The 24,405-nt window shown below is 40.3% G+C and overlaps 1 protein-coding gene across 8 annotated transcripts in view; it reads right to left on the bottom strand.

Moving 5' to 3' along the window:
- Utrn (utrophin) overlaps positions 1-24,405 on the bottom strand; it is a 506,130-nt gene that overhangs the window by 25,970 nt on the left and 455,755 nt on the right. For 6 of the 8 annotated variants that reach the window (XM_075948903.1, XM_075948906.1, XM_075948904.1 and 3 more), the window contains 4 exons: positions 21,726-21,837; positions 6,737-6,873; positions 1,114-1,152; positions 847-912 (listed from right to left, as the gene is read on the bottom strand). In XM_075948903.1, coding sequence (XP_075805018.1) covers positions 847-912; positions 1,114-1,152; positions 6,737-6,873; positions 21,726-21,837 — 354 coding nt within the window. The remainder of the gene's footprint in view (positions 1-846; positions 913-1,113; positions 1,153-6,736; positions 6,874-21,725; positions 21,838-24,405) is intronic. The other 2 variants (XM_075948907.1, XM_075948913.1) reach the window with 1 other exon arrangement.

Below are 24,405 nucleotides of genomic sequence, written 5' to 3'. Positions count from 1 at the left end.
TATCTTGCACCCCAGTCTGCAGTCTCCTCCCTGGGCTTCCGGTCCCTCTAGCCGGTCCCCATTGCAGTGAAGTAACCTTTACAAACAAATCTAATTATGTTCCTCTTGAGTCTGAAGATTCACCATGATTTCTCTTGACCTAGAATGGGAGCCAACTCCTGAGCAACTCTGTGTGTTAGACCACGGTTTCTGCGTTCCATGGTCTCTCAACTCTTTTCCCTTCTGAGGCTTGGAAAACAAGCCACATTCTTGTCACTGTATGTTCTCTACCAGGTCAAGTACCTTTCTCTAAAACTTTGGCTTAGTCTCAATTCAGCTCAAATGTTACCATTCTTTAAATGGTTCTTAAACTAGAGAGTTTGGACACAGCTGGCTTCTAGGCTCACCGATGGTTGATATTAAGCAGTTTCCCAAAAGTTCTGCACACTACCTGCGGGTCTGTATTTTGCATTGTTCAGGGATTTAAAAACAAACCCTAACAACCAGGCAGTAACATAAGTTTAATTACATACTGCAATTCATATGTGCACGGTCTCCTGTGAGGAGCTCCAATCTCTCCTTTCATTTACTGGAACTAGGTTATATTATCCGAATCCTGCCTGCTCGGTGTCTGGAGTCTCAGCAGCTCTGGAATCGCCGCCTACTGAAGTCTACTCTTCATAGACTACATAGCAGGTGTTTGTGATGTGTAAATCGCACCATGAAATGATAAAGGCCCAGGTTCCCTGTGTAACAGAACCGTGACTTGTGCAAACAGACAAGGTTTGTCAGCAGCATTTTTAACTACTACAAAAGCAGAAATGCTTCGGGGGCGGGGCGAGCTGGGGACGCCTATCAGTCACTCACCGCGTGGCGTACTGCTCTATCCGGGAGTGGGTGTCGTCGTGAAAGAGCTGAGGCGAGTGTGAGGGGCTGTAAAGAGAAAAGAAAGGCGAGGGCTTTATCCTCAGTCTCCACAGAGGTTACCAGTTAGAAGGTTAGTGAAGCAAGGAATCTGTCATGCAAAACAAACCACGGGCATTGTCACCCAGGAGGTAAAAAGAGTAGTGGAGCCCCCTGTTAATGCTCCTGCTCGGAACGCCCCTCCTGTGCGCATGCGCAGTGAATACTCACTCATAGTGCTCTGGCCACATACTGATGAGCGTGATAGGACTGCAGAGAGGGAGAGGGAGACAAAAGTCACAGAACAAACATTTAGAGCGAGTTCAGACATAAGCGGAAGGAGTAGGGTTCTCAGTCATCTCCCATTCACATGTGGCTACCTGATAGTCACCATCAGGAAAATCCAAAGCAGTTTTCATGGCTGTTATGACAACACGTATTTCAAGACAGTAGTCACATTTCAGAATAATCAGACTAAAAAGATCAGTAGGATGTGGCTAAAATCGCCCCAAATTATACACTGTTTAAAGATAACGCTCTAGAACATTCCAAGGGCGATACAATTACATTTTTGCTTTTCTTGGAGAAGAGACTTGAATGAGAAAGGTGAATTTATCACCTAATTAATAAACGATCAATATCAGAATTGAAGTTAAAAAGGGTTTTCTGGCTCTTCATTCAGAAATATAATGGTTCAAGTTATGTGTACACCAAGTTCCTCAACTTGAGATACACTGAAAGCGAATCTTCCTCCTACTCAGGCCTACGCAAAGAGTCCAGTCATCAGCTTATTGAAAGCAGCTTCTTTAGGACAGGACAGACTTCCACCTAGGTTGGTGTTACCTAGACATCCACTCTAGGAAACCAGATGGGCAAACGTGTTCTGCTTGGCTCTAGGCTTCGGGCTGACCTGCAACAAGTAGGCGGCCCTAATCTTTCAGGTCACCTGGGAGCCCCGAAACACTCATGAAATGCCATGGAAACAATTCATCCTAATTAAAAGGTAGTTTAAACTCTAACTTTTGAGGAAAGGTAATGACGAATTACCCAACGAATGCAGAAACTTAAGAGGACAAAGAAAATGATTACTTAATCACATAATGTGTTTTGAAAAAGCTAATGCTGATTCAAGCAAAATCATTTTAGATTTCCTTCTCTATTATATGTACATCCATGAGACATAGTTAATGATCTCGTTATCTCCTGCTAGGAAGCACAGGAGGATGCGTGCGGGGCAGAAAAATAAAGGGATACAAGGTCATCTTTGGCAGGAAGCTAAATTTCCTTAGACCTACTCTCAAAAATGAGCATTCGACCTGTATGTCTGTCAAAATACCTATTGTATAATTAGAGTTAATTGTGTACGTATGAAGTCGAAGCAGGAACAATGGAGCAACGGTGTTATCCCACACCTTTAGCACATCAGAACTTTTCATTATCCCTGAAATAGGGATGCAAAATGTCAGGAGACAGGTAGATGTACACCCACTTTCTAAAACAGTAACTGTTAAGAGATCATCTTTAAATTCAAGTGTAGGACAACACAGAAGAACAATGCCTACTGGTGTGTGTGTGTGTGTGTGTGTGTGTGTGTGTGTGTGTTCGTAAGAGACAAAGCTTTGTGAAATGGCTTAATCAATTCTTTAGAAGGTAATTGCTGGCACAAAAGTGATTTGTGAACTGAGACTGGAGGGAGCAGAAAACTGGGCTGAAGCGTTTCCTAAAAGACAAACATTGTTAAGGGAAAACATCAAATAAAGGAAACAGAGATACACAATCGAGCTGGGTTTCTTTTCCTCCAGGGGATTTTGTTTGTACGGAGAAACTGTGACAGGTGCTCACACTTAGTTCTCTGGGAAGAAAGAACAGCCAAGTACTTCCTACTTAAGACCCGCAGTTAGGGTTGAGCTCGCTTGACAAGACTGCCTGTCTAGCATACGTGAGGTTCTGAATGCCATCCCCAGTCCCCAAATATAGGGAACTAGATAATAAATACAATAAAGGCAACTTCAATCTGTGAGTGGCCAGGGACTTAATAATGGAACTTCTTGTTTTTCAGTGACCACAGAATCAGACTCTAAAATGTAAATGTAAGTCTCTGAAACCCAACATAAACTTTAAAGAACGTGGTGACCCTTTAAATGACCTAAATTCCCAGCAGTCTCTTCACACTTCTTGTCTTTTGTCTCTTTAGTCCATTTGTCCCAAGGCTGGTGACTGGTCCTACCTGTAAGGTCATGCCTCCTGCTTTAAGAGCAGACCTGGCAATCCCTCTGCCCTGTCCCTTGAGACAATGAACTGACAAGCCCCCCTTGGCTCTGCTTGGTCCTTATCTCCTCAAATGTAATATGAAGGTATAGACAAACACACTTCCTTATTTCTATCATGTGGAGCTATGACCAAGCTCCCTGACTTCTCTGTCTCTCTGGATTGAGTACTTCCTGTGTCCACCATGCTGGCTATGATGACTCTCTTTGTCTCTTCCACTTTTTCACCTTCAGGGCACCTTTTTCTTCAAGATTTATTTTTATTTGTCTGCATATATGCCACTATATCTACACCATGGCATATGTGTGGGGATGCGTCTGCAGGTCGGAAGAAGACACTGGATTTCTTGGAGCCGGAGATATGGGTGGCTGAGAACCGACGGACATAGTTCTCGGGACTTGAACTCAGGTCCTCTAGTAGAGCAGCTAGTGCTATTAACCACTGAGAAATCTCCCTAGCTCTCAAGTCAATTTTCATGCTTCTACAATGTTCTCCTACCTCACATCCCCACCGTGTTGCCTCCAATATGATGTATTGCCCCTTCTAAAGCTCCACCACCTCAAGACACCATCATGGCTTCCGTGGTAGCAAAGCCCCCTCACTCCTATTAAGGCTCATTTTCTGAAGGGTAGTTTTAGGCTATTACCATTTCTGAACCATTGACCACCTTTTCTTCTTTAATATTACCTGTAAACTCTTGAAGTCCCCCACAACTCTCAGAATAAACTCTGTAGACATTGGATAAAAAGACCCTATATTATCTGGCTTTTCTCTCTCTCTCTCTCTCTCTCTCTCTCTCTCTCTCTCTCTCTCTCTCGTTTTGTTTTTGATGCTAGTTTTCTAATAGAGCTTCAATCCAGGCTGATGAAAATGATGCATTTGGCCAGTAGGTCTTTTCCTCCATCTCCGTGCACCCCAAATTCTCAGCACATGACTCAGGCCGGGCTAAGCATAGCTCTCCATCCCTCCCGGTCCTGAAAATCCTTCTTCACAACTCCATCTGCAATGAGTGCCTCTTTCCACAGTTAAATTCACTATAGATCACTTCGCGCAATGCCAGAAGCAGAGGTCTCTAGTTCTTTTTTATCTTTAGGGAAACAAACCAAATTCTAAAGCCAATAGTAATCCCCTAGAACTCTCAAACTACGTCTACAACTATCTTAGCTTATTTTTCACTTTATTATTAATACTGTGCTCTTTAATTTTACTCATTTATTCCCATTTAGAAAATTCTTGCATACAGACTTGTAAATTGAACTGAATATGCCTTAGCATGGACATGCTAGTCCTTGTCAGTTATCAGTGTTTCTTCCTGTAAAGGCCCCTCATGTATGCTGGTATAGCTAACTACCGGACAGATGATAAAACACGACATTTGCAGAGACAAAAGAGAAATAAGCAAAGGAAAATTCCATAAATAGCTTCACTGCCTTCACCACTTCAGTGGCTTTCTCCAATGTTCTCCTCCCACAAGGAGGAGAATATATGAAATCAAACATTTTTTTAAACTACCCACTCACATAAATTGTTCTACTGGAAGATTAAGTGACCTTGCAGCAGGAAAGGGCTCAGCAGAAAAATGAACTACAGCAAATCCACAGAGCTCGATGTAGGATTTGAAGAAGAAAACCTGCCCGCACTGTCTAGTAGCTCATAAATCTGTTCAAAAGGGATCTTGGGGCATCCAATTTAATCAGATATCCCTTCCTTTCTTCTGCGTGCATGCCTCTTGGAAAATGGTGGAAAATTTATGTTAGGCACAGTGATGCATTTTCAGCATAGTATGTCAAAATCAGAAAATAAAATTTTTTTGCATGCTTTTCTGATCATTTTTACTTAAAAATACTTTGGAGGCCATGAAGACGGCTTAGTCAGTAAAATATAGTTCCTACAAGCATGAAGCAACTGAATTCAATCCTTAGAACCCGCACAGAATCTGGGCATCTATAATTCAAGTGTTTAGGAGGTGGGGATCGGATGATCCCTGGGACTTGCTGGACAGCCTGCCTAGCTCAGTCATCAAGCTCCAGATTTAGTGAGAAATCCTGTCTCAAAGAATACGGTGGCAGCGACTGAGGAAGACAACCCTTGTCAATCTCTGGCCTCCATACACACACACAATATACGCACTTGTGCAAGCACACACACATACACTCAAATTGAATCTGATGATTATTTTGACATTGAAGAGCAAAGTCTTAAAATGTGTTTAAAAGGAGTATGACATATCCATCTCTTATGTGAACGGTGGAAATAAACGACAGCGATTCCTCCAAAGAGTGCAAGGCGACATTGCTCAGTACAAATCTATCATATTTCCTCCTAAACCCCAGCACCACATGATAGTATATCTACAACATTATGTACCCCAAGTAGCTATTGCAAAGGTAAACTGTTATCTGAAGAGAAGTAAAAATTTTCAGGTGTTCAGCAAGTCAAACTGTATTGCACACAAAAAAGAAGAATTCTTAGTACTCAAATTTTGAAGACCAAAGCATATCCATAAAAGACCAGAGGATAAATACTTTTTGTAAATATATTTAAAAAGCTTCTTTTAAAATAAAATAAAACTTATTTTCATGTGTTGTGTGGAAACAATTAGAAAAGATTACATTTTTGTAGGAAGTATATGTACTCGTTTGGGTGTGTGCATGTGTACATACACATATATGTGCTGGCCAGAGGTAAACACTGGGCATCTTCCTTAATCACTCTTCGCCAAGTATTTTAGGTATACAGGTGTTTTTTTTTACCACACCCAAGCACACGACAAAGGCTGCAGTTGAAATATTCGTGTAGATACTTTAGAAAGAGATTCAAAGATTTAAAATCTCATCGACTTTGATCTCAATAGATAACTGCCTGGTGATTTAAAATGCCCATCATATCTTTGGGCTCATTTTAAAGCCTTTTCCCTTCTTTTTTCAGGCTCGGCATTCTTTTGTTTTCTTTCTCAGCTTTATTACCCCATTGTAATTTTGCTCTCTTATAACTTTCGTGAATACGCTTGTCAACTCAAAACGCAGATCTTAAGCAATTTTGTCTATTTCATATAATGTCTCAAGTTGTTGCATTTTGCCGCTTTCATCTTCAAGAAGACCAAGAAGAAACATAAAATGAGATTTCAGAATACATTTGCACTTGCAGCACAAGATAAAGTATCGCTGGTAATTTATATTAAAAAGATGTAACTCTGACTCAAAAGGGGAGCATTTATCTAGCATGTGTGAGCCTCAGGGTTCAATCCTCATGCCATAAAACAAAACAATACTAAAAGGTATGATAACAAAAATATTAAAACCTCTAAAAGGGAAAAAAGAAAGGGAAATAAATGAAAGAGCAAATGATACCACAATTTGACTAGATATTTCTTTAAAAAAAAAGTTGAAAGTTCAGAAAAACTGGCTGTGACAGTATTAAAGAAAAAAGTAAGGCAAATGAATTGCTGTTGGAGACCTAATTTACCTGTTTCAGAATTAAACATTTCACCAGGACACAAATCTCTTTGGTGCCATGTAATTTGTTTTGTGTTGTTAGCATTAAAAATAAAGAGCTGTAAGTGTTCACAGATGAGGATGGAACTCACGTCTCTAAGTTGTCCCCTTCCAGCACGGTCTGGACAGGCAGGTAGCCAAGCCGAGGGTGTTTGGCAAAGTACTTCTTGGACCTGAACTTGTTCTTCAGCACCTTTGTGAAGTCTCGCACATCTTCCCCAGATGTTGTCTATGAGGTTGACAATTTCACAGTACGCATTACAAATCAAAGGCTATAACAACACTACAACAAAATCTGAACAGGTATAAGTTGAGTATTATTAAATGCCAACAATTTTGGTCACTTTATATATTTTTGGAATGCACAGTATCATGAAAACAAATGGCAATTGTGACTCTCATAAAAATATATTCAGTGATGATTCCATAATTTTACAAAATTATGCTAAAAGTAAACCATTAGGTAACTGATTGATCCAATGTTTTAAAACTTGACTCCAAAACTAAAGTTTTGGACAGTGTACTGGTAGGTTTCTATCAGTAAGCCAATTTCCTTCTATAAGGTGTAGTGACAGTACAGATTAAATACTTCTAATTAGGCTTAAGACGCCAAGGTTAACATTTAGCCCATGCTGGCTCCTGACAAGTCACCACACATTCTAGTTGGGAGAGAAGTTCAAGCTGCAATAAAGAAAGGGCAGGGGACATAGAAGTACGTGTCTGTAATCTTAACACATACAAGAAAGAGACAAGAGGATCTGAAGTTTAAGGCTACCCTAGGCTAAAATGGGAGGTCCTAGATAAAGATCAAAGGAGCTGGGCATGAAAACAAACCAATTAAATGAACAAACTTTTCTAAGCAGGCATGATGGTTCATGCCCATAATTTTAGGATTTAGGAGATGGAAGCAGGAGGATTAGGAGTTCTAAGATAGCCTGGGTTACATGAGTCTAGTCTGGGCTACATAAGACCCTTTGAGGGGGGTAAGTAATAAGAGAGAGAGAGAGAGAGACAGAGAGAGAGAGAGAGAGAGAGAGAGAGAGAGAGAGAGAGAGTCAGTCAGTCATGAAAAGAAAGCACAGTGCCTTCTCTGGCCTTTATTAGAAAAAGAGTCTGTAAGTTTCTTTCCTTTCTCAACCACATAAATATACTATTATTTTACCCGGATTACAATGTAATGGTGATATACAGTGTTTCTATGTCATAAGGACTTTGAAATGATTGGGGTTTTACTTTGTTGAGATAAGGTCTTGTTTTGTAGCCCTGAATATGCTACAACATGCTCTGTAGTCCAGGCTGGCTCCTGCCTCTTGAGTGCTGGGACTAAGGCCATACGCCACCGTGTCTGGCAAGTTTAGTTTTTATAACCATGTACCAGTGAGATGCTTAAGCCCCTCAAATGCCACTCTCTTATTCCATAAACTATCCTCTCGTCTAGCTTTCTACGATCAGCAATTCTAGTGTTCATATTCAACGCAGACACCAGCTTTAGTTCTGAAGATGCACTTATATATTCATGTTATTAACAGAGAGCTGAATTAATACTTGGGTCTTATACCAGCTAGTCTCTTCCAAATCTATCACTGAATAGACTTCATCCCCATTCCTTACACAGAGACAGAGAAGTTTTCTAGAGAACACAAACAGCGCGATGGATATGTGTATGTACTGTGCTGTCTGCTCTCACACTGTGCCTTTTCTTTAATGGCAAGTGACCCAGCATCATACAGACTGGCTGACGAACGGAAACTCTGTATTTGATGGTACTCAACATTGAACTTAGTGCCTCATGCAGGTGAGAGAAGTCCTCTACCCCTGAATTATATATACCTCAGTCCTCTTTTAAATTTCATTTTGAGACAAATTCTTACTAAACTTTCCAGACTGCCATTAAATTCACTCTATGGTCCAGAGAGGCCTTGAACTTGAAATCCTCTCTTATAGTCCAGGGTAGCTGGGGTTGTAGGTTTACATTATCAAGCTAGGCATGGAACTTTTAAAAATGCTATACTTTTAATACAAACAAGTTCTACTTTAACTCATACACGCGTGCGCACACACACCTGTATACATTTATAGTTTTCTATTTTGTAAGTGATCTTTGTACATAAATACTTTGCTTCTATTAAATAATTAGAGAGTTTTTTATTCTACTCTGGGCTTGCAAAGCAGATAGAAGTATGCATGAGCTACAGAGATTTATAGTAAAAATAATCCATTCATTTCTCTTTTTATTAAAACAAATATCCCCAAGGGCAAGCCTCTTGTCATCATCAGTTTTACAAGGTCAAGTCTGTTTTTAGTAACTGAAAATAAACTTTACAATGTGAAGTGTGATTGAGATAGTCTGTCCTACATATAGCAAAAGTGCAGTGGAACAAAGCCTTTCAGGAGAAGATAAATAAATAAAAAAAAAAATTCAAGGCCGGTGCTGAAGAGATAGTTTAGTCAGAAGCCACATAACAATACAGACTGCTTGTAATATCAGCAAGAACTCGAGAGGTAAAAACCGGCAAACCCCTGGGGCTAGTGAACTTCAAGCAAATAAGAGACTCTAGTAGAGAATAAGAGGGATCACTCCCGAGACATGAACCCCATAGTTGACCTCTGCCCTCCACAGGCACACATGCATACATGTGCTAAGCACTGGCACGAATAACACACACTAGCACGTTCTCACATGTACCTACAAACACATGCCTACAGCAACTCAAGGCAACTCTGTGGGAAAAGGGGTTGGCGTGAAATACAGTGGTGTGTGGGAGCTGAATCTGGACCACGCAGAAAGGAGAAACAAGCAGAATAAAGATGAGGGAGAGAGGAGACTGCCAAGGAGGAGTGCCCAGAATGGAGAACAAAAGACTTCTCCATCAACTGCAAAGGGCACGCACACCTTTGGCAAGGCAGGGCTCCAAGACAGCTGAGCTCATAGGCGTGTGCCTCCTGGTGAAGATGGAAAAGGGAAGATGTTTGCTACAACAGAAATTCAGAAGGAAGACCGGTGGAAGAAGCATTTGGGATTCCATTGCTCCTGTGTCTGCCCTTGCTGTGCGCAGTTAACATACACAGAAATGCTGAAACAAGAATGCACTCCAGTTTCGATATAGCCTGTCTCTGAGCTCGCCTATGGGAGGGCATTTCTGTGTCCAGAGGTTTTGTAGCTAGCCTTGAGTTGGATGGGTGAGAGAAAGGCCAGGTAAACAAGACTCCAAGATACCCTCACCCCCACCTTCGGACAGTGTCCTGTGTATAACTCACTGGTTACGAGTACACTCCTACATGAACAACCACACCAGTCTCTACATACATCATGGCTCCATCCCTCTTCACAGACACCCTGTGCCCACTATCCATGCCCAAGCCTATCTTCTGCCTCTATGAGCTTGTTTCTTCTGGGTGTTTCACAAGACAGAGCATGTCTGCCGTGGTTTCTATGTTGGTCCAGCTATCTGTTCCGGGTTCCTCGTGTTTGAGGGAAAAGTGACAGACCACTGGAACAAGTCCAACCCCACATTACAAACCCTGGAATCAAATACACCAACTATATCTAGAACCTAGGAAACAAACATAAGTTTAATCAAGCAGTTAAAAAAAGATAGCACTTCTCTATTCTGCGCCCATCACAAAAAACTCAAACACTTACACTTGCTCACTTTCCAAAAAGTTGAGGCACGAAGCTGAATTGTTTCTAACAGTGCATGCCTCTTATAAAGCATATATTCAACAGAAACAGCGGGTTTTCATTTCTTTAGTAATTTTTATACTGAGGGAAAATATGTGCTACTCAAAGTTGTAATCCAAGGCTGTTAGTTCACTGGCTCACAAAACTAAAGGAGACTTGAAAAGTGATTCTTCCCATAGTGACTGGGACTACACTCAGGATACCAGAATATAATTCTGCAGTTGGAATAGAGCCACAGAAAGGAATTAAGCCTAATATTTTGCACTGAAGATGGTAAACACATTTACATATGCTTGGTCTAATTAGCCACCTGAGAGCAGCATCTGTAGCTCTCAATTTTATAGAGCTAATGCAGTGCTTTGTCAGAAAGAAGCCCACCACCTAGCATAGCGGATGTCATCAAATGCAACTCTCCCATCACGTTAGATCCAGAGCCTTGTTCTTTAAAAGCAGACAACTGTTGCTATTATCGTGGGAAGATGGGATAGAAAGGAACTTACTGGAAATTACTGTTCAGTGAGTCAACCTGTTAAATGCCACATGAATTTCTTGGAACATTGGGTTTTCTTTTATTGAAAATAGATTCTTTTCTCACATAATACATCCTGATTACAGTTTCCCCTCCCTCTACTTCTCCCAGCACCTCCCCACCTCCTCTCCTTTCCATAGCCACCCCCTTTCTGCCTCTCAGTAGGTAAAGAGCAAAATAAAATATAATTAGATAAAACAAAAACTACCACATTGAAGTTGGAGAGAACAAGCGCCTCGGTGGTAGAATTCGGCCCAAAAGCACCCCATTGTGCTTGCTACAGACCATCTGATGTCTTGGGAGGACCTACAGTTGTGAAATACCTTTGCTTCCTTCTCATTCCCCCATGGGGTGACAATCTTGTAGGTTCTATGGCTAGTGGTGCCTGTCACCATCCAGCTTTATTTGAAGTCTTTCTTGCTACAGGATTTTATTGCAAATATTGCCTGTGAGGATTTCTGTTTTACTGACTAATTGCCCTGCTTCTTTTTACCTAACAAATGTGAGGAAATGACAAACACAAGGAGACTGAGATAGCCTGAAGGCATGGACCTCCATCGCCCTCCAAGCTCCTCTAGACTCACAAGCTTTAAGAACTCATATTTACAAGAGAGAGACACCCTCCTAATTGATTTTTTTCTTCTTCTAAAGCCACACCATTATCCTGAAGTAAAGGAGCAGTAAGAAGATAAACTTACCTGGGCAATACTAATAGCTAGTTCTCTACTTGTTCTCCATCATCATAAATGAATAAAATATTGAAAAGCTTTGCCCAATTATAAAATCTACTGTAGAGCCAGTCTCCTCGGGTAAGCTTCTACCAAAACCCTAAGGTGCTGAAACCAGACAACTTCATTTACCAATGGCAATAATGACAAAGTCAGGAGTGTGTGTGTATATATATATTATAGGAAACTAATATATATAGTATATTTATATATTACAGTGTAATAGTTACATAGTATATTTATATATATTATGATTCATTTTATTTTTATTTCATATATGTGGATGTCTTGCATGCATGTATGCCTGTGCGCCACACACATCACATATACAGTGTTGTACAGGCCAGAAGAGCCCATCAGATCCCCTAGAACTGGAGTTACAGGCAGTTGTTAGCAGTCATGTGGGTGCTGAGAATCAAACTCAGGTCCTATGAAAGAGCAGCCAGAGTTCTTAACCACTAAGCCATCTCTCCAGCGTCCATCAGAACGGTTTTAAAATTTCATCCAATTACTACTTAATTGGATCAAATATAAGTCACTTCAGATAAAGTATACTTTGAAATTATCTTTGGCTTCAATTGTGTATCTATATATTAATTCACGTGCATGAATCCCTGTGTTCTTGCTCCATGTTTGAAACTATTAGCTTAAATGCTGACCCCCAGCACACTCCTGAACTTCAGACACATTGATGAATGACGGAAAGGCATTTCCTTTGCATTAATGCGATGCACAAACAAAAAGCAAGGCCTAGGTGCAGAAGGATCTAGAATTCAGAAATGCTCGCCCCTGTGCTATTTATTATGAAGTGACTCCTTGAGTAAATTGCTTTTCTACTTCAGCTGAAGAACCATTCACTACTAGTGCCAGAGATCCCCAAGGCACCACAGAGAAATGGACTGTTTACGATGATGCCAAAAATACCCAAGGACAAAACACAACTGCTAATTTCAGACCAATTTAAACCAAATAACAAAGAGAACTGAAAATAAGCCAAACTACATTTATTTTTAATTTCTCAGTGATTTTCTTGGTCAGTTCATAGCTCAAACAACAATATTATCTATGTCCATAAGAAACACTTTCATTAAGTTTTTAACTATTAAATTCAAACACTAATAAGTTATACAGAGGGAAACACGAAAGTTTAAGGATGTAAATCAAGGTTATATAAAATGCACGGTTGTTTGACACATGAGTAAATAATGAAAGGTGGCCTTGTGCACCGTGTGCAAACACTGGAGTCACTGATACAAGCACACTCATTAGCAAGCTTTACTCGCTGAAGACAGAGCTGAGGGTTATATGTAAGCTTCTCAGTGGTCCATCTCATTATTCACAGGACTTGGGGACACTAGCTGGGAATTCTTCTTTTCTAATGATAAAACTAACCCTGGATTTTTACTCAGTTTTTGCTGATTTCAACAAGTTAAAATTCCGACACATTTGAATTCTACGACTTGGTTGAAATCAGTAAGAGAATCTCAGAGCCTTTGGGTCTTCATGGAAAAACAGGAAAGTAAAAATTAAGTAACAGTGACAGATTCACAGAGGACAAGGACGGTAATAAGCTACCGGTGTAAAGTAGAGCTTGTTGCAGTCATAAGAGCTAATGGCATCATCTAAATGCACTGGACTTGCTGAGAAATCACGGTCGGGGAGATAAGAGCTTAGAAAAACCACTTTGGGATGCTGAAGTCAGAGAAACAGCAACAAGGCTGCAATTTTCGCATATTGGACAATATCCCAAAGCGCATCTGAAGAAGCAAGGCTGCCAACACAAACCATGCCAAGTCAACAAGGATGAGATCAGCACTTCAGCATTTCCGTACAGTTGGCTTTCACAGCCCCCACCCTACAACACACCAATGTTGGCAGGAGGGAGGAGACAAAGCAACCGGTGCCAGTTTGTCCCTTTTTATCCTTGTTCTTTACCTTTGCCAATACAATTTTAAAAGGCACAAATTTAGCTTTAATTTTAAGAGGATCTGTTGTTCCCAATATAGTAATTTGATTTTATCAGTTTATATAGATCTTGGGTTATTTTTACATCTATAAACCCATGGCAACAAGAATACCATGTAGCCAAAAGGCCAAACACACATGAAAAGTCCCTACGCTAAACAACCAGGCCACAGTGACTTGAACCTGACTCCCATGAAGAAAACCTTTGGAGACTGACTCCTAATAGACGACCACGGCTTCTACTCAAAGGCTCACCCTCAAGAAAGACAACTTAAGCTGTAAAGTCTACAGTTTAATAAGGCAGTGAGATCAGCCCTGAATAAATGGCCTACGAGATCGATTAAGCAAAGTCTCCCAGTTTATCGGTTCTCTATAAGAACTCATCTGCAGCCTCTAGACAATATACCTCACTAAATTCTCTGTTTATGTTCTCGGTAAATTCTTTCTACCTGCCCATACCTCTTCTCTTCCACACTGTACTTAACATGACAAATATACCGAAATTTGTTTCGAAAAGAACATTCAGTTTTTACTATAGTACCCTTGACGTCTCTATCCTTATGTTCGGTTGATAACAGAAACCGATGGAGTTGCTGATATGATTGTGGAAGACATTGCTATTATTGGACTTTTTATATAAGCAAACACATAACACACAATATAGGTATTTGGAAACCTTAGCTATGTTGTCAACTTTGAAAAAAAAATCTTCATTTACTGTGCCGAGTGTTGAGCGGATATACAGAAATTAACATTGAAATTAATACTGGTCTGTAAATGTTTGCTGTTGTTCCTATTGGCGAGGAGTCACAGCTCTATTAAATACGGAAGGTCTTAGCCACACAGGTTTGACTAAAGGAAGTATTTTCTAAGTAATGGAAATACTACCACACACTTGCTTAAAAACTGTACTAACTATCTGTTTTAAGTGATACTAATTTAAAATCATTTTCCATAGAGACACTTCAACTTATTTTTCCTTTTTGTTTTTTAACAAAATCTCAGTGAAAATATCAGCATACACCAGTTCTGTTTAATGAACTTCAATTCAACGAGAAAATTTACAGTAACTCAATCCCAACACTTAGAACCTAGAAATAGCCAATATCCCTGCCCATCCTGAAAGCAAAGATTTCCAAATATCTAGTTTCTTCATCTTGAACTAGCATGTCTCTCAAATGCCTTTCCATCCTAGCCAGCCCTTCATAGCCTGAAATCTGTATGGAGCAATACAGCACTATCTCAATGTTTTATTTTCCCTGACGTGGTGGGGCCGCTGTCCCTCAGTGCGTGCACACAGCCTTTGTCTGTCTACTTTGCATCCTCACTGCTGTGCACTTGACCTGCTGTCCCGCATTCTCCTCTAGCATTTTTGTACTCCTTCCCATACATGAATCCTGATGCTGAGGACATCATGAGGAAAAATGATGTTTGCATTCATTGCAATTTAGTACATGTTACCCTAAAGGCATTCGAAAAACCAGCAGAAGCAGGAAGGTTGTTCTCTGTTCTTGTCCCCAGGAGCAGCTCATGAAGCCCCTCTTGGACAGGTAGGAATTACCAACATTATCCATTGCTAAGTGTTCAAAGGGTCCCATACATTTCCTGTATTGGAAGCCTAATTCCCAGTGTAAGATGATGAAGAACAGGTGTTAAGAGTTGACTAGGTAACGCGGGCTCTGGCATCATCAGATGCTATAGTAGAAGAGGGTTGTTACTGAGCTGGGTATACCTGATAAAGTGGGTGTGCGTAGCTCTTTCTGCTTCCCCTCCCTCTCTCTTCTGTGTTATCTTGCCATGTCTTTCAGCATGGAATAGCACAACACAATTATTATTACCAGATGCAGACTTCCAGCTTGGATTTCTCAGTCTCCAAACCTGTGTGACGAATAACCACCTGTGGTTTGTCAACCACTCATCTGGAGGTGTTCTGCTACAGCAGCAGTGGGTGACCAGGACATCTTTTGAAGACAAGGGACCTGGAGCAGCATCTTTACAAGCAGGCTTTTTACTTCCCTAGTACCACAAGGCTATATCACAATCTCTTTGTTCATTTTGACTTCTCTAACTGTCCACTCTTCATGAAACTCTTAGCACTAAACTAAATAAGCTTCTCCATGTCCCTGGGTTTTCATTCCTTTATAAAGGCCTCAGAGTTTAGGAAATGAAAATAAAAATAAAATTTATGCCCTGACAATGCTAAAGCATGCATGGACAGCCCGTATATGGTGGTTCTGTTGAACTTGCCCATATTGGGTTTCATGGTCTAAGTTGATGAGGACTGACCAGGTCTCAGGAAAACTTGTTATTAAATGAATCTGTGTACATTTGCTATTCTGTCTTCAGCTGTGACCCTAAAAACAAAAAGAAAAGACATAATTTTCCTCCCCTTGCAATTTGCCTCTCTACCTCGCCATCTATAACCAATGTGCTCTTGAAGCCCTTTTTAAGATACAGTGCCACGCAGCTATAACCTGCCATTTTCTGGAGACACAGTGTTGATGCCCTAAATTCCACCTTGCTTCTGAAGCCCTCTCCATCCCATTTTGGTTAAATATTGGGATGTGACTATACCTTAGGCCCTGCCATAACGCAAAACATATTTCATTTTAAAAGCTATAACTTGAAGGGAAAAAAAAATCTCTTGTTGACTAGACTCTTTGGAGCCTTCCTCTTCCTTTCTTGATTTTGCTCCCCCCCCCCAAATTTTCATCTCTAGTTCCTTCACCAGCATTAGGTTTATTCAGCATGAGGAAAGCCTGTGACATCCACAGTACCATAACTACTTGTGTATGTCTTACTCCTTCAGCCTCCAACTATTATTGTGTAACTCGGAAGCTGCTGAGCAATGGCAGAGCCATGGATAACATCTTGGTCAATTAACCTCAGCGGCGCTCCGGTGGCAAGGTAGCAATCTTTACTCATCTTTGGTGACCCCAGACCGACCAGAGTAGAGATTCTAAACATTTTCCATTCTCCTTAGCATTGAATTCTATTCAGTGGTCACTCATGGTGAGCAATTGCATGCACTCTTATAAATCATGTGCACGCCACCTCTCTGAAGTGTAAAGACACCACTAGTGGCGCCGTCTTGATGAAAAACAGTCGGGAGCTCATTAAAGGAGCTAAAAGATCAATACTAAGTGATCTACAAATCCCCCTTCTGGACACATATCCAAAGACATCAGCTTCTCAAAGAGGTGCTGTACTGGCACGTCCAATAATGTGGAGTCAATTTAAATACCCCATGATACATGAATAAAGAAAATATCAGAGAGAGAGAGAGAATTAGTCTCCATTGGTGACAACACGGATGAACCTGAGGACATGATACTGAGTGAAACGACCCAGATATACAAAGAGAAATATTGTGCATATTTATACATAGGTCTTATTTATATACAGAATCTAAAGAAGAAATTAGAAGTCAAACTGAGAGTGGCAGAGAGTAGCCTGGTGATTGACAAATCTGGAGAGGAGCTTGGAAATGGAAATACATCTAAGCTGCTGGTTGTTACGTGAGTCAGCCCCAGAGCGTCATAGATGGTACTGAAGCTACAGATAACAGTGTGATGGCCCCCGGTAAGGTGGTTCTGCAGTTCCATCCCCTCCAAAGACCAAGGCTGAAGGGCTGCAGGTTCAAGGTCGACTTGGGCAACTTTGAAACTCTATCTCGAAATGAAAATGCCTATTAAAAGTTCTGGAACAAAGCACAGAGGTAAAGTGGCTGTCTAGTATGAGTGAGACCCTAGGGCTGGGCTGCCCATTATGAAAACAAAATCCAACCAAAATTAAAAATTCCATATAGATTAAATTCTAATGTGAATTTTACAAAAGACCTTTGCATTCTTTAATAACATGATTGTTTTTCTCACTCAAATTAAATTTTATTTAGTCATAGAAATGATGTTTTTAAAGAAGACTGTATGGTGGAATGTTCAATAAGGAGGTAAATGACTTGATTATTCAATGTGTTGAAAAGTTTTTCTAGAAGCAACAGTGTTGAAAGGGTGGATATCCTAAGAGCTACATTTTAGCAGCGAAGATTCCTGACAAGAAACATGTTGGGCTCCCTCCCCTTTTTTCTCACAAGTGCTGTCTTGCCCCTCCATCTCCTTCTATGAGATGATGTAAGCCAGCCTTGGCCCCATGAGGTGCTTCCAGCTTGCATTTCTCCCTAAACATTAGCCGAGTGAGAGCCTGCCCATTACATACCACGTATCTGTGGTCTGCTACAACGACATGTAAGATACTGAGTTTGCCTGCTGAGTGTCCCCTGAAGGTCCGTGTATTAAAGGCCATCTCTGAAGTGTCCTTATTGGAAGTTGGTGGAAGCTTTAGAAGGTGAGGTCTGATGGGAGGCCAAGTCATTGGCAGAGTTCCCTTGAAGGGGACTGTGGGACACTGTCTTTAGTGGTGTGTTTACCACATGCTCCAACCATAATGTGCTGTCTTCACCAGAGGCCCAACACCTAGAGGAGGCTACAAGGGTTCCTCTACAAGTGTCAGTTGAGGTGTTTTTCTGGAAAGGTAGGGCGCACATGAATAGAGAGAGAAAGGTGACAGACATTAATGTAATCCAAGTTGTGCTATCTCTTGAGCATTAGCTTTTATAGAGCTGAATGAAGAAATGATCACACATTTGGAATATACAATAGCAATTGGTAGTAAGAGCTGAAAATAATTTTCCGAGAAAAAAATTCCGCTCCATTTCCTCATGTAAATATTTGATTATCACTATCATAAAATACCTTCATGAATCATGATAGCTAATTCATACACCATTAGTCTTCCTACAGCCAAACACAAACATTGTCATAAATAATAAGCTGATAGGTTGCTGAAACATTTGGGGAGTACTGAGGCCTCAAAATGGGGTTTACAAATTGTATTTTCCAGTAATAAAAACATCAAGAGAAGGGTAAAATGTGACCTTGTAGGAGAAACAGATGAGCCAAGGATCTGAATAGGCCATTTTCTTAGCCAGAAATGGAGATGGGTTGTGAGAACTGCAAGTACCAAGATGCTTATGGAAAGGTCACATCCATTTAACACGCGGAATCACTTATAATCACTTTACTGGGAAAAATGAGCTTGTGTTTAAGCCCATTTTCTAAGACAGACATTAAGAGAATTTAGATATTGGGTGCAAGATGAATGGACCACTAAAAAAAGTGTACTTAGAAAGAAGACTGCAGAATGAAAAAGTAAAAGATCTAAAGAATGCAGGTGAACAAAAAGGAAAGCAGTTAAGTCGGGGCATACCACTCAATGAGGGAGTATGACTCTAAGACTCAGTTTACAAATACATCTAGGAACTTTATAAGAAGTTATAGGCTTAGTTCTGTGGTAGGTTGCTTGCCTACCATGCTCAGCGGTAGGTTGTTTGCCTAGGATGCACGGGGCTCTAGGTTTGATTCCCAGTACAAAGCAACACACGGTTATAGGCCAAGGGCAGAAACCAACCTAATATAGATGTGGGCACATCCTCAGTCATCGCATTTCTTTGTTGCTTCCTTGCTCAGTATCACAGATCCCCTCCTCAGTATCACAGATGCGCGTCGCTAATCTTACCTTTCCTGGGAGCAGCTGACAAACCCTTAGAACTGATGCTAGACACGGATTCTCTCTCCTTGAACTAGCTACAGCTAGGGCTCTTAGCCTTCTGCCCTGTTGAGCTTACAGCTATAACCTCATTCAAACGGTTCATTCTCAGGTCAAATTACTCCATCCACTTACCCTGCCCTATTTTAAAAGAACTAAACAAGCATTACCTTAGTTTCTTATAGTTCAAGGCTGCCTACTTCTTACGGCCCCCACCCCCAGCGTCACTTAAAAGCATATCTACCTGGACGGAACAACGCTGCTCAAGAAATTTACTGTTGGATCCAACTTAAAGCGGAAGACAAGTCTTCACCATGCCCTGACGGAGGACTCTGAATCTCTGTGCTGGCTCTGAGATGAATATGAACTCTCTTGGGAACGGTGAAAGCCATTTCTCCGAGAGATGATTATCAGGCAAGAAGGGAGCGAGCCTCCCACTCTAAGCACACTTAGCTCACTTCTCTAACTGCAGACCCAACTGTCTCAGGCATCACACTGGCTGCCCTTTGTCACCTTTCCCTTGCCTTCTGCTTAGCCTCGTTTCCTGTTCCTCTCTCCCTGTTAACACACTCAGTGACTTCTGGGCACTAAGTGTCTACACACACCATTTACACATGCATATGGAGTATCTACTAGACTGTCTGGACCACTTCAGCTAGCACCCAGCTCATTCGGTAATAATGCCTGACACATAGGAAGGATTCAATATTAGTTGGTTTAGTAAATAAACTGATAACTATAATAAATGATACTTTCTAAACACCCTTGGAAACAGTAGTTTCCTATTAATCTTAGGGTTAGGCATCAAGAATATTTCACCCACTATAATTCAGAAACATTTTCTAGAAATTTTTTCTCCACATAAAGAATCTCTTTTTATTTAAAATAAAAGACCAAGAATGGTAGAATTATATGTGTATATTTTATATGTGTTATGATCTGCTGGCCTGGCCTGTCTCGTGGGTACCTTGTCCCTTTGAGAAGACAAACCCCACCCACTTACCGCCCTCCTCCACCAAGGCAAGTGGATCTCTCTCTTTCTGTCCCTCTTCTGAGGAGGCAACTACTCCCTCTCTCTCCCCTCCCTCCCTTTCTCCCCACCTTCTCTCCTTCCCCTTCCCTTTCTCTTCTATAACCCACTAAATAATCTCTATACCCAAACTCTCTCTCTGCATGGCGTATCTGTCTCTCCCCAACTATGGTCTCCCACCAGCCAAGGGAACCAGCTCAGCCAAGGCTTCAGAGGCCTCAGGAGTGGCATCTGGTGACCCTCAAGAGCCTCGAGTGGCCCACTGCTGCCCCTTGTGGGACTGCTGTCTCATGGGACCGGCCTTCTCTACCACCATATCATTAAAAAAAAAGAATAATAATATGTACAGTTCCCTTTGCATAGATTTATGATCCAAAAAGTAACTTAATTCTCTGAAGAAAATACACGACTCTATAAGTAAACTTCGGCATGACTTTTGAAGGAACCTAAGGAATAACCCTGATAGAAAAGGAGTATGATCTCAGGACAGAGCAGCTCTAGGTCAAAGAAAGCACAATAGCTGTATCCGAAGCTACAGGGGCTATGGCAAGATGGACACGTTAGCAACTGTGGCAATATCCTACTGTGGCAGAGACCTCTTTTGGAATAGGATGTGGGGATCAAGTACTTTGGCCGTGAGGATACTCATATCCATTGGCCTAGACCACCACTTCCGGTCATTTACTCAATGGAGATGCAATTTATATCACACATATAAAGTGCTGCCTTCTCAGCAATGCTTTTAAATGTTGCTAGCAACACTAGGAAACCGAAGACCTAAATTTCAAAAGTGATTAGCCCAATTACAGTAATTCATTCAATTAATATTCTGTGATGGGAAGCTATTGTCTAAGGTAAAATGGGGGACAGCTATTATCTACAAAGTCAAATGGAAAACTTGGGATAAAAAATATATTAGCAGGAAGCATGGTAGTTCATGTCTTGAATCTTGGATTTTTGAATCAGAAAGCAGACGTGGGTGGATCTTTTTATATACTGGAGCAAACCAGTCCAATATACATGGTGAGCTCTAGGCCAGCCAGAGCTGCATAGTGTTTTTTAAAAAAATTAAGCCAAAGCAAATTTACATATAGATGCAGATTTTTATAAAATTTGAACATGTAAAGAGATTAGAAGGTAATTTGTTTAGAAAGTAAACCTATGAATGATATTTTTGATTTCTCTATTTTTTGTTTTGACAAAACAAAAAACATCCCTTAAAAGTCTAAGAGAACTACAGCTGTTTTCAGCAAATAATTTCATTTTCAACACAGGCAAGTCAGTATCAGTTTCTTTAACTTGCTTAAAAAGAAGTTAAGTCTGAAACCAAAACACCTACTTATAAAGTCAATAAATTACAACTGGAGTAACGCAGAAATTTTCTTAACTAATTCAACACATGAAGAACACATACTTCAAAGGAAAGAAAACAACAAAAAAGTACAACCAGACATTCTTTTAAAAGGTTTTAAAAAAAAGTCAAGTAAAAATAAAATGGCTAAAACGTCATCCTTGGTCAATTGATTCAAAGCTCTGAACTCACCGGTATACAGTATTCCACCATTGGATAATGTAATTTGTGGCCCTTTGCTGTTCTTCCCGAGAAAAAGCAACTCTGGCAGACATCATAATTAAAATGCTTTAGGCTTCTATACCTGTGGTAAAGAAAAGAGTGGCCGTCACTTTTGTTACTTAATCTAAATTCAATAAAGAGCACCATTAGTTCAAATCAACAGTTCATTAACCATAAGTAGAAAATTTTATATCTCAGCATCAATTTAGAAGTGACGATTCATTCTTTAATGATGGGGAATGAAGAAGAACATTTTTGGAATTTATTTATTTATTGAAAAGGGTCCCAGAAAGTGGAGGAAATAGAAACTTGGCTCGTAAGCTATTTTATAATTTTTGATTAAAAATTCTTTCTTTATTCCCGAGAATGGCATGCAGGCATGCAATGACATATGAAAAACAAATGCAAGTGTGTCTTAAGAGTCTCAAACATGCTTGCAAATGTTTACACACGATGAGAAGGTCAAATATCAACGTCAGAACATTCTGCATGATATCTGAATGTGGACAGAAAATGACAGAGAATGTTATGAAAATGAGTTGGATAATTTTAATATACCAATTAGATTACAAGTAAGAAATGAATATTAAATTCCATCACAAAAGCATTCATTTTTACAATGAAATTTTTTAGGTTTTGTTTAAAATAGTCATTAGTTAAAAAAAAAACAGTAGGAAATACCCTGTAGGTGGATGAAGAAAGCATTGGCTGCTCTTCCAGGTGAGGACCTGGGTTTGATTCCCAGCACCCACGTGGCATGGGAGCTCACAACTGTTCTCTAACTCTAGATCCAGGACTTCTGACACTCTCGTACATACACACATGAAGGCAAAACACCAATGTATAAAAATAAATTAAATAAATACCCTGTAACCAGGGACATGTTAAATAAAATCCTGATTATTATATAATCTTGAAAGAAATAATGTTTCAAGCTTCTCATAGGAAAAAAACCAAAAACACTGTACATTGATGTCTGTTTGCAGAACCAACACTCTTAGTTTTCCACTTCTAAGGGGTCCAAATGGAAAACATCCCCCAAATTTTCCAGTCAGGTAAGATGGCTGGTGGAACGACAAGATATACATTATAGCTGTATTTATAGGGGGAAATATACATGCTAAAACTAGAAGAGTCAGAATGTAAGAATCATGTAAAGGTTATGCCAGGCTGGTATTATAAACTATTAAGTGATGAAGGGCTTTTTAAAAGGACATGAAAAACCATTTGCAAGTCATCTGGAGACAATCTACTTCCACCAGCTGTGTGATGTCCTGGTTTGACATATCCCTTATACTAATATCTTTCTACCTATTGGCATAGTTTGACAAATATGATTGACATCGCCTTAGCTTAGTGGAATCTTGTTTCGTGCTGATAGCTCTTCCTTTGTCTTCATCAGTGAGACACTCTTACACTGTCAGCACATTTTAGCAATGTGCTCTGCTAACAATACTATTTCTCAGTCTTGCTTGCTGATGGTGGTAAGCAAGGCAATCTAGGATGAGGTCTTGGGCCAGGGTTCCCATTGGGATATTAAGGGACTGACACAATGGGGAAGAAGAACATTCATTTTCTCTCCTTGCTAAAGATGGAAGTGACATCCAGGAGAACCAATTTGCTGGTATGAGGTCACTGTAAAAATGCAAGTCATAAGGTGGAAATAAGAGGGATTATAAGGGCAGAACTGAGGATCAAGATAGGCCACACCAGTCTTGGGTTGTCTATCTTTGTACTATGTTTACATGAAAGGAAATGAGGTCTCTTTTTTTTTTATTTATGTGGCTGTTGAGTAGCTGTGTGCAATTTTAGCTGAAACCATTCTCAGCTTGGTAAACACCCTATAGATCTAAAATTTCATTAAAATTCAATTTGGGGGGTTGGAGAGATAGCTCAGCAGTAAAGAACATTGATTGCCCTTCTAGAGGACATGGATTCGATTCCCAGCACCCATTTAGTGGCTAACAACCATCTGTAACTCCTGCTCTGGGGAGACAACACCCTCTTCAGGCCTCCATGGGCATTTTATGCACATGGTACACATACGTGCAGGAAATAAAATGCACATAAAATAAATAAATTGAGAAAAAGTTAAATTCAATTTGAAAGTAATTAGTAGAAAATTCTAGCAGTTTCACAAAAGTTCAATATACAGGAACTGCAGAGATGGCTCAGGGGTAAGAGTGCTGGCTGCTCTTCCAAAGATTCTAAATTTGGTCCCCAGCACTCATGATGGATGGCTTATAACCAACTGTAACTCCAGTGCCAGAGGATCTGACACCCTCTTCTGGCCTCCATGGCCACACCCACAAATGTGCACATACATATATACACATAAACAAAAATAAATCTTACACTTGCTCACACATGCACACTTCTCCTGTCTCCACTTCACAGAAATGTTCAATGTTACTTATATTCTTAGTGTATTACTGCGTCAGGCTGACCATAACTGATAATGTTATGAGCAATAATTAAAAGAAACTTGGTGTTTTTTTGTGTAAAGCATATACTACTCTAGACACTTACGTAGTAATTATTCCTAAGAGAATTCACAAATCCCAGGAAGAGAATGTAGTATAATCTAGGAGGTCTAATGCATACTTACCCCAAGAGGAGGTGGAAGAACCAGGATGCACAAACATTCAAC

This window comes from Microtus pennsylvanicus, chromosome 1 (assembly GCF_037038515.1).
Source record: "Microtus pennsylvanicus isolate mMicPen1 chromosome 1, mMicPen1.hap1, whole genome shotgun sequence".
NCBI classification, from domain to species: domain Eukaryota; kingdom Metazoa; phylum Chordata; class Mammalia; order Rodentia; family Cricetidae; genus Microtus; species Microtus pennsylvanicus.
Note: the sequence above shows the minus strand (reverse complement) of the source record. Positions and strands in the feature narration are given on the sequence as shown.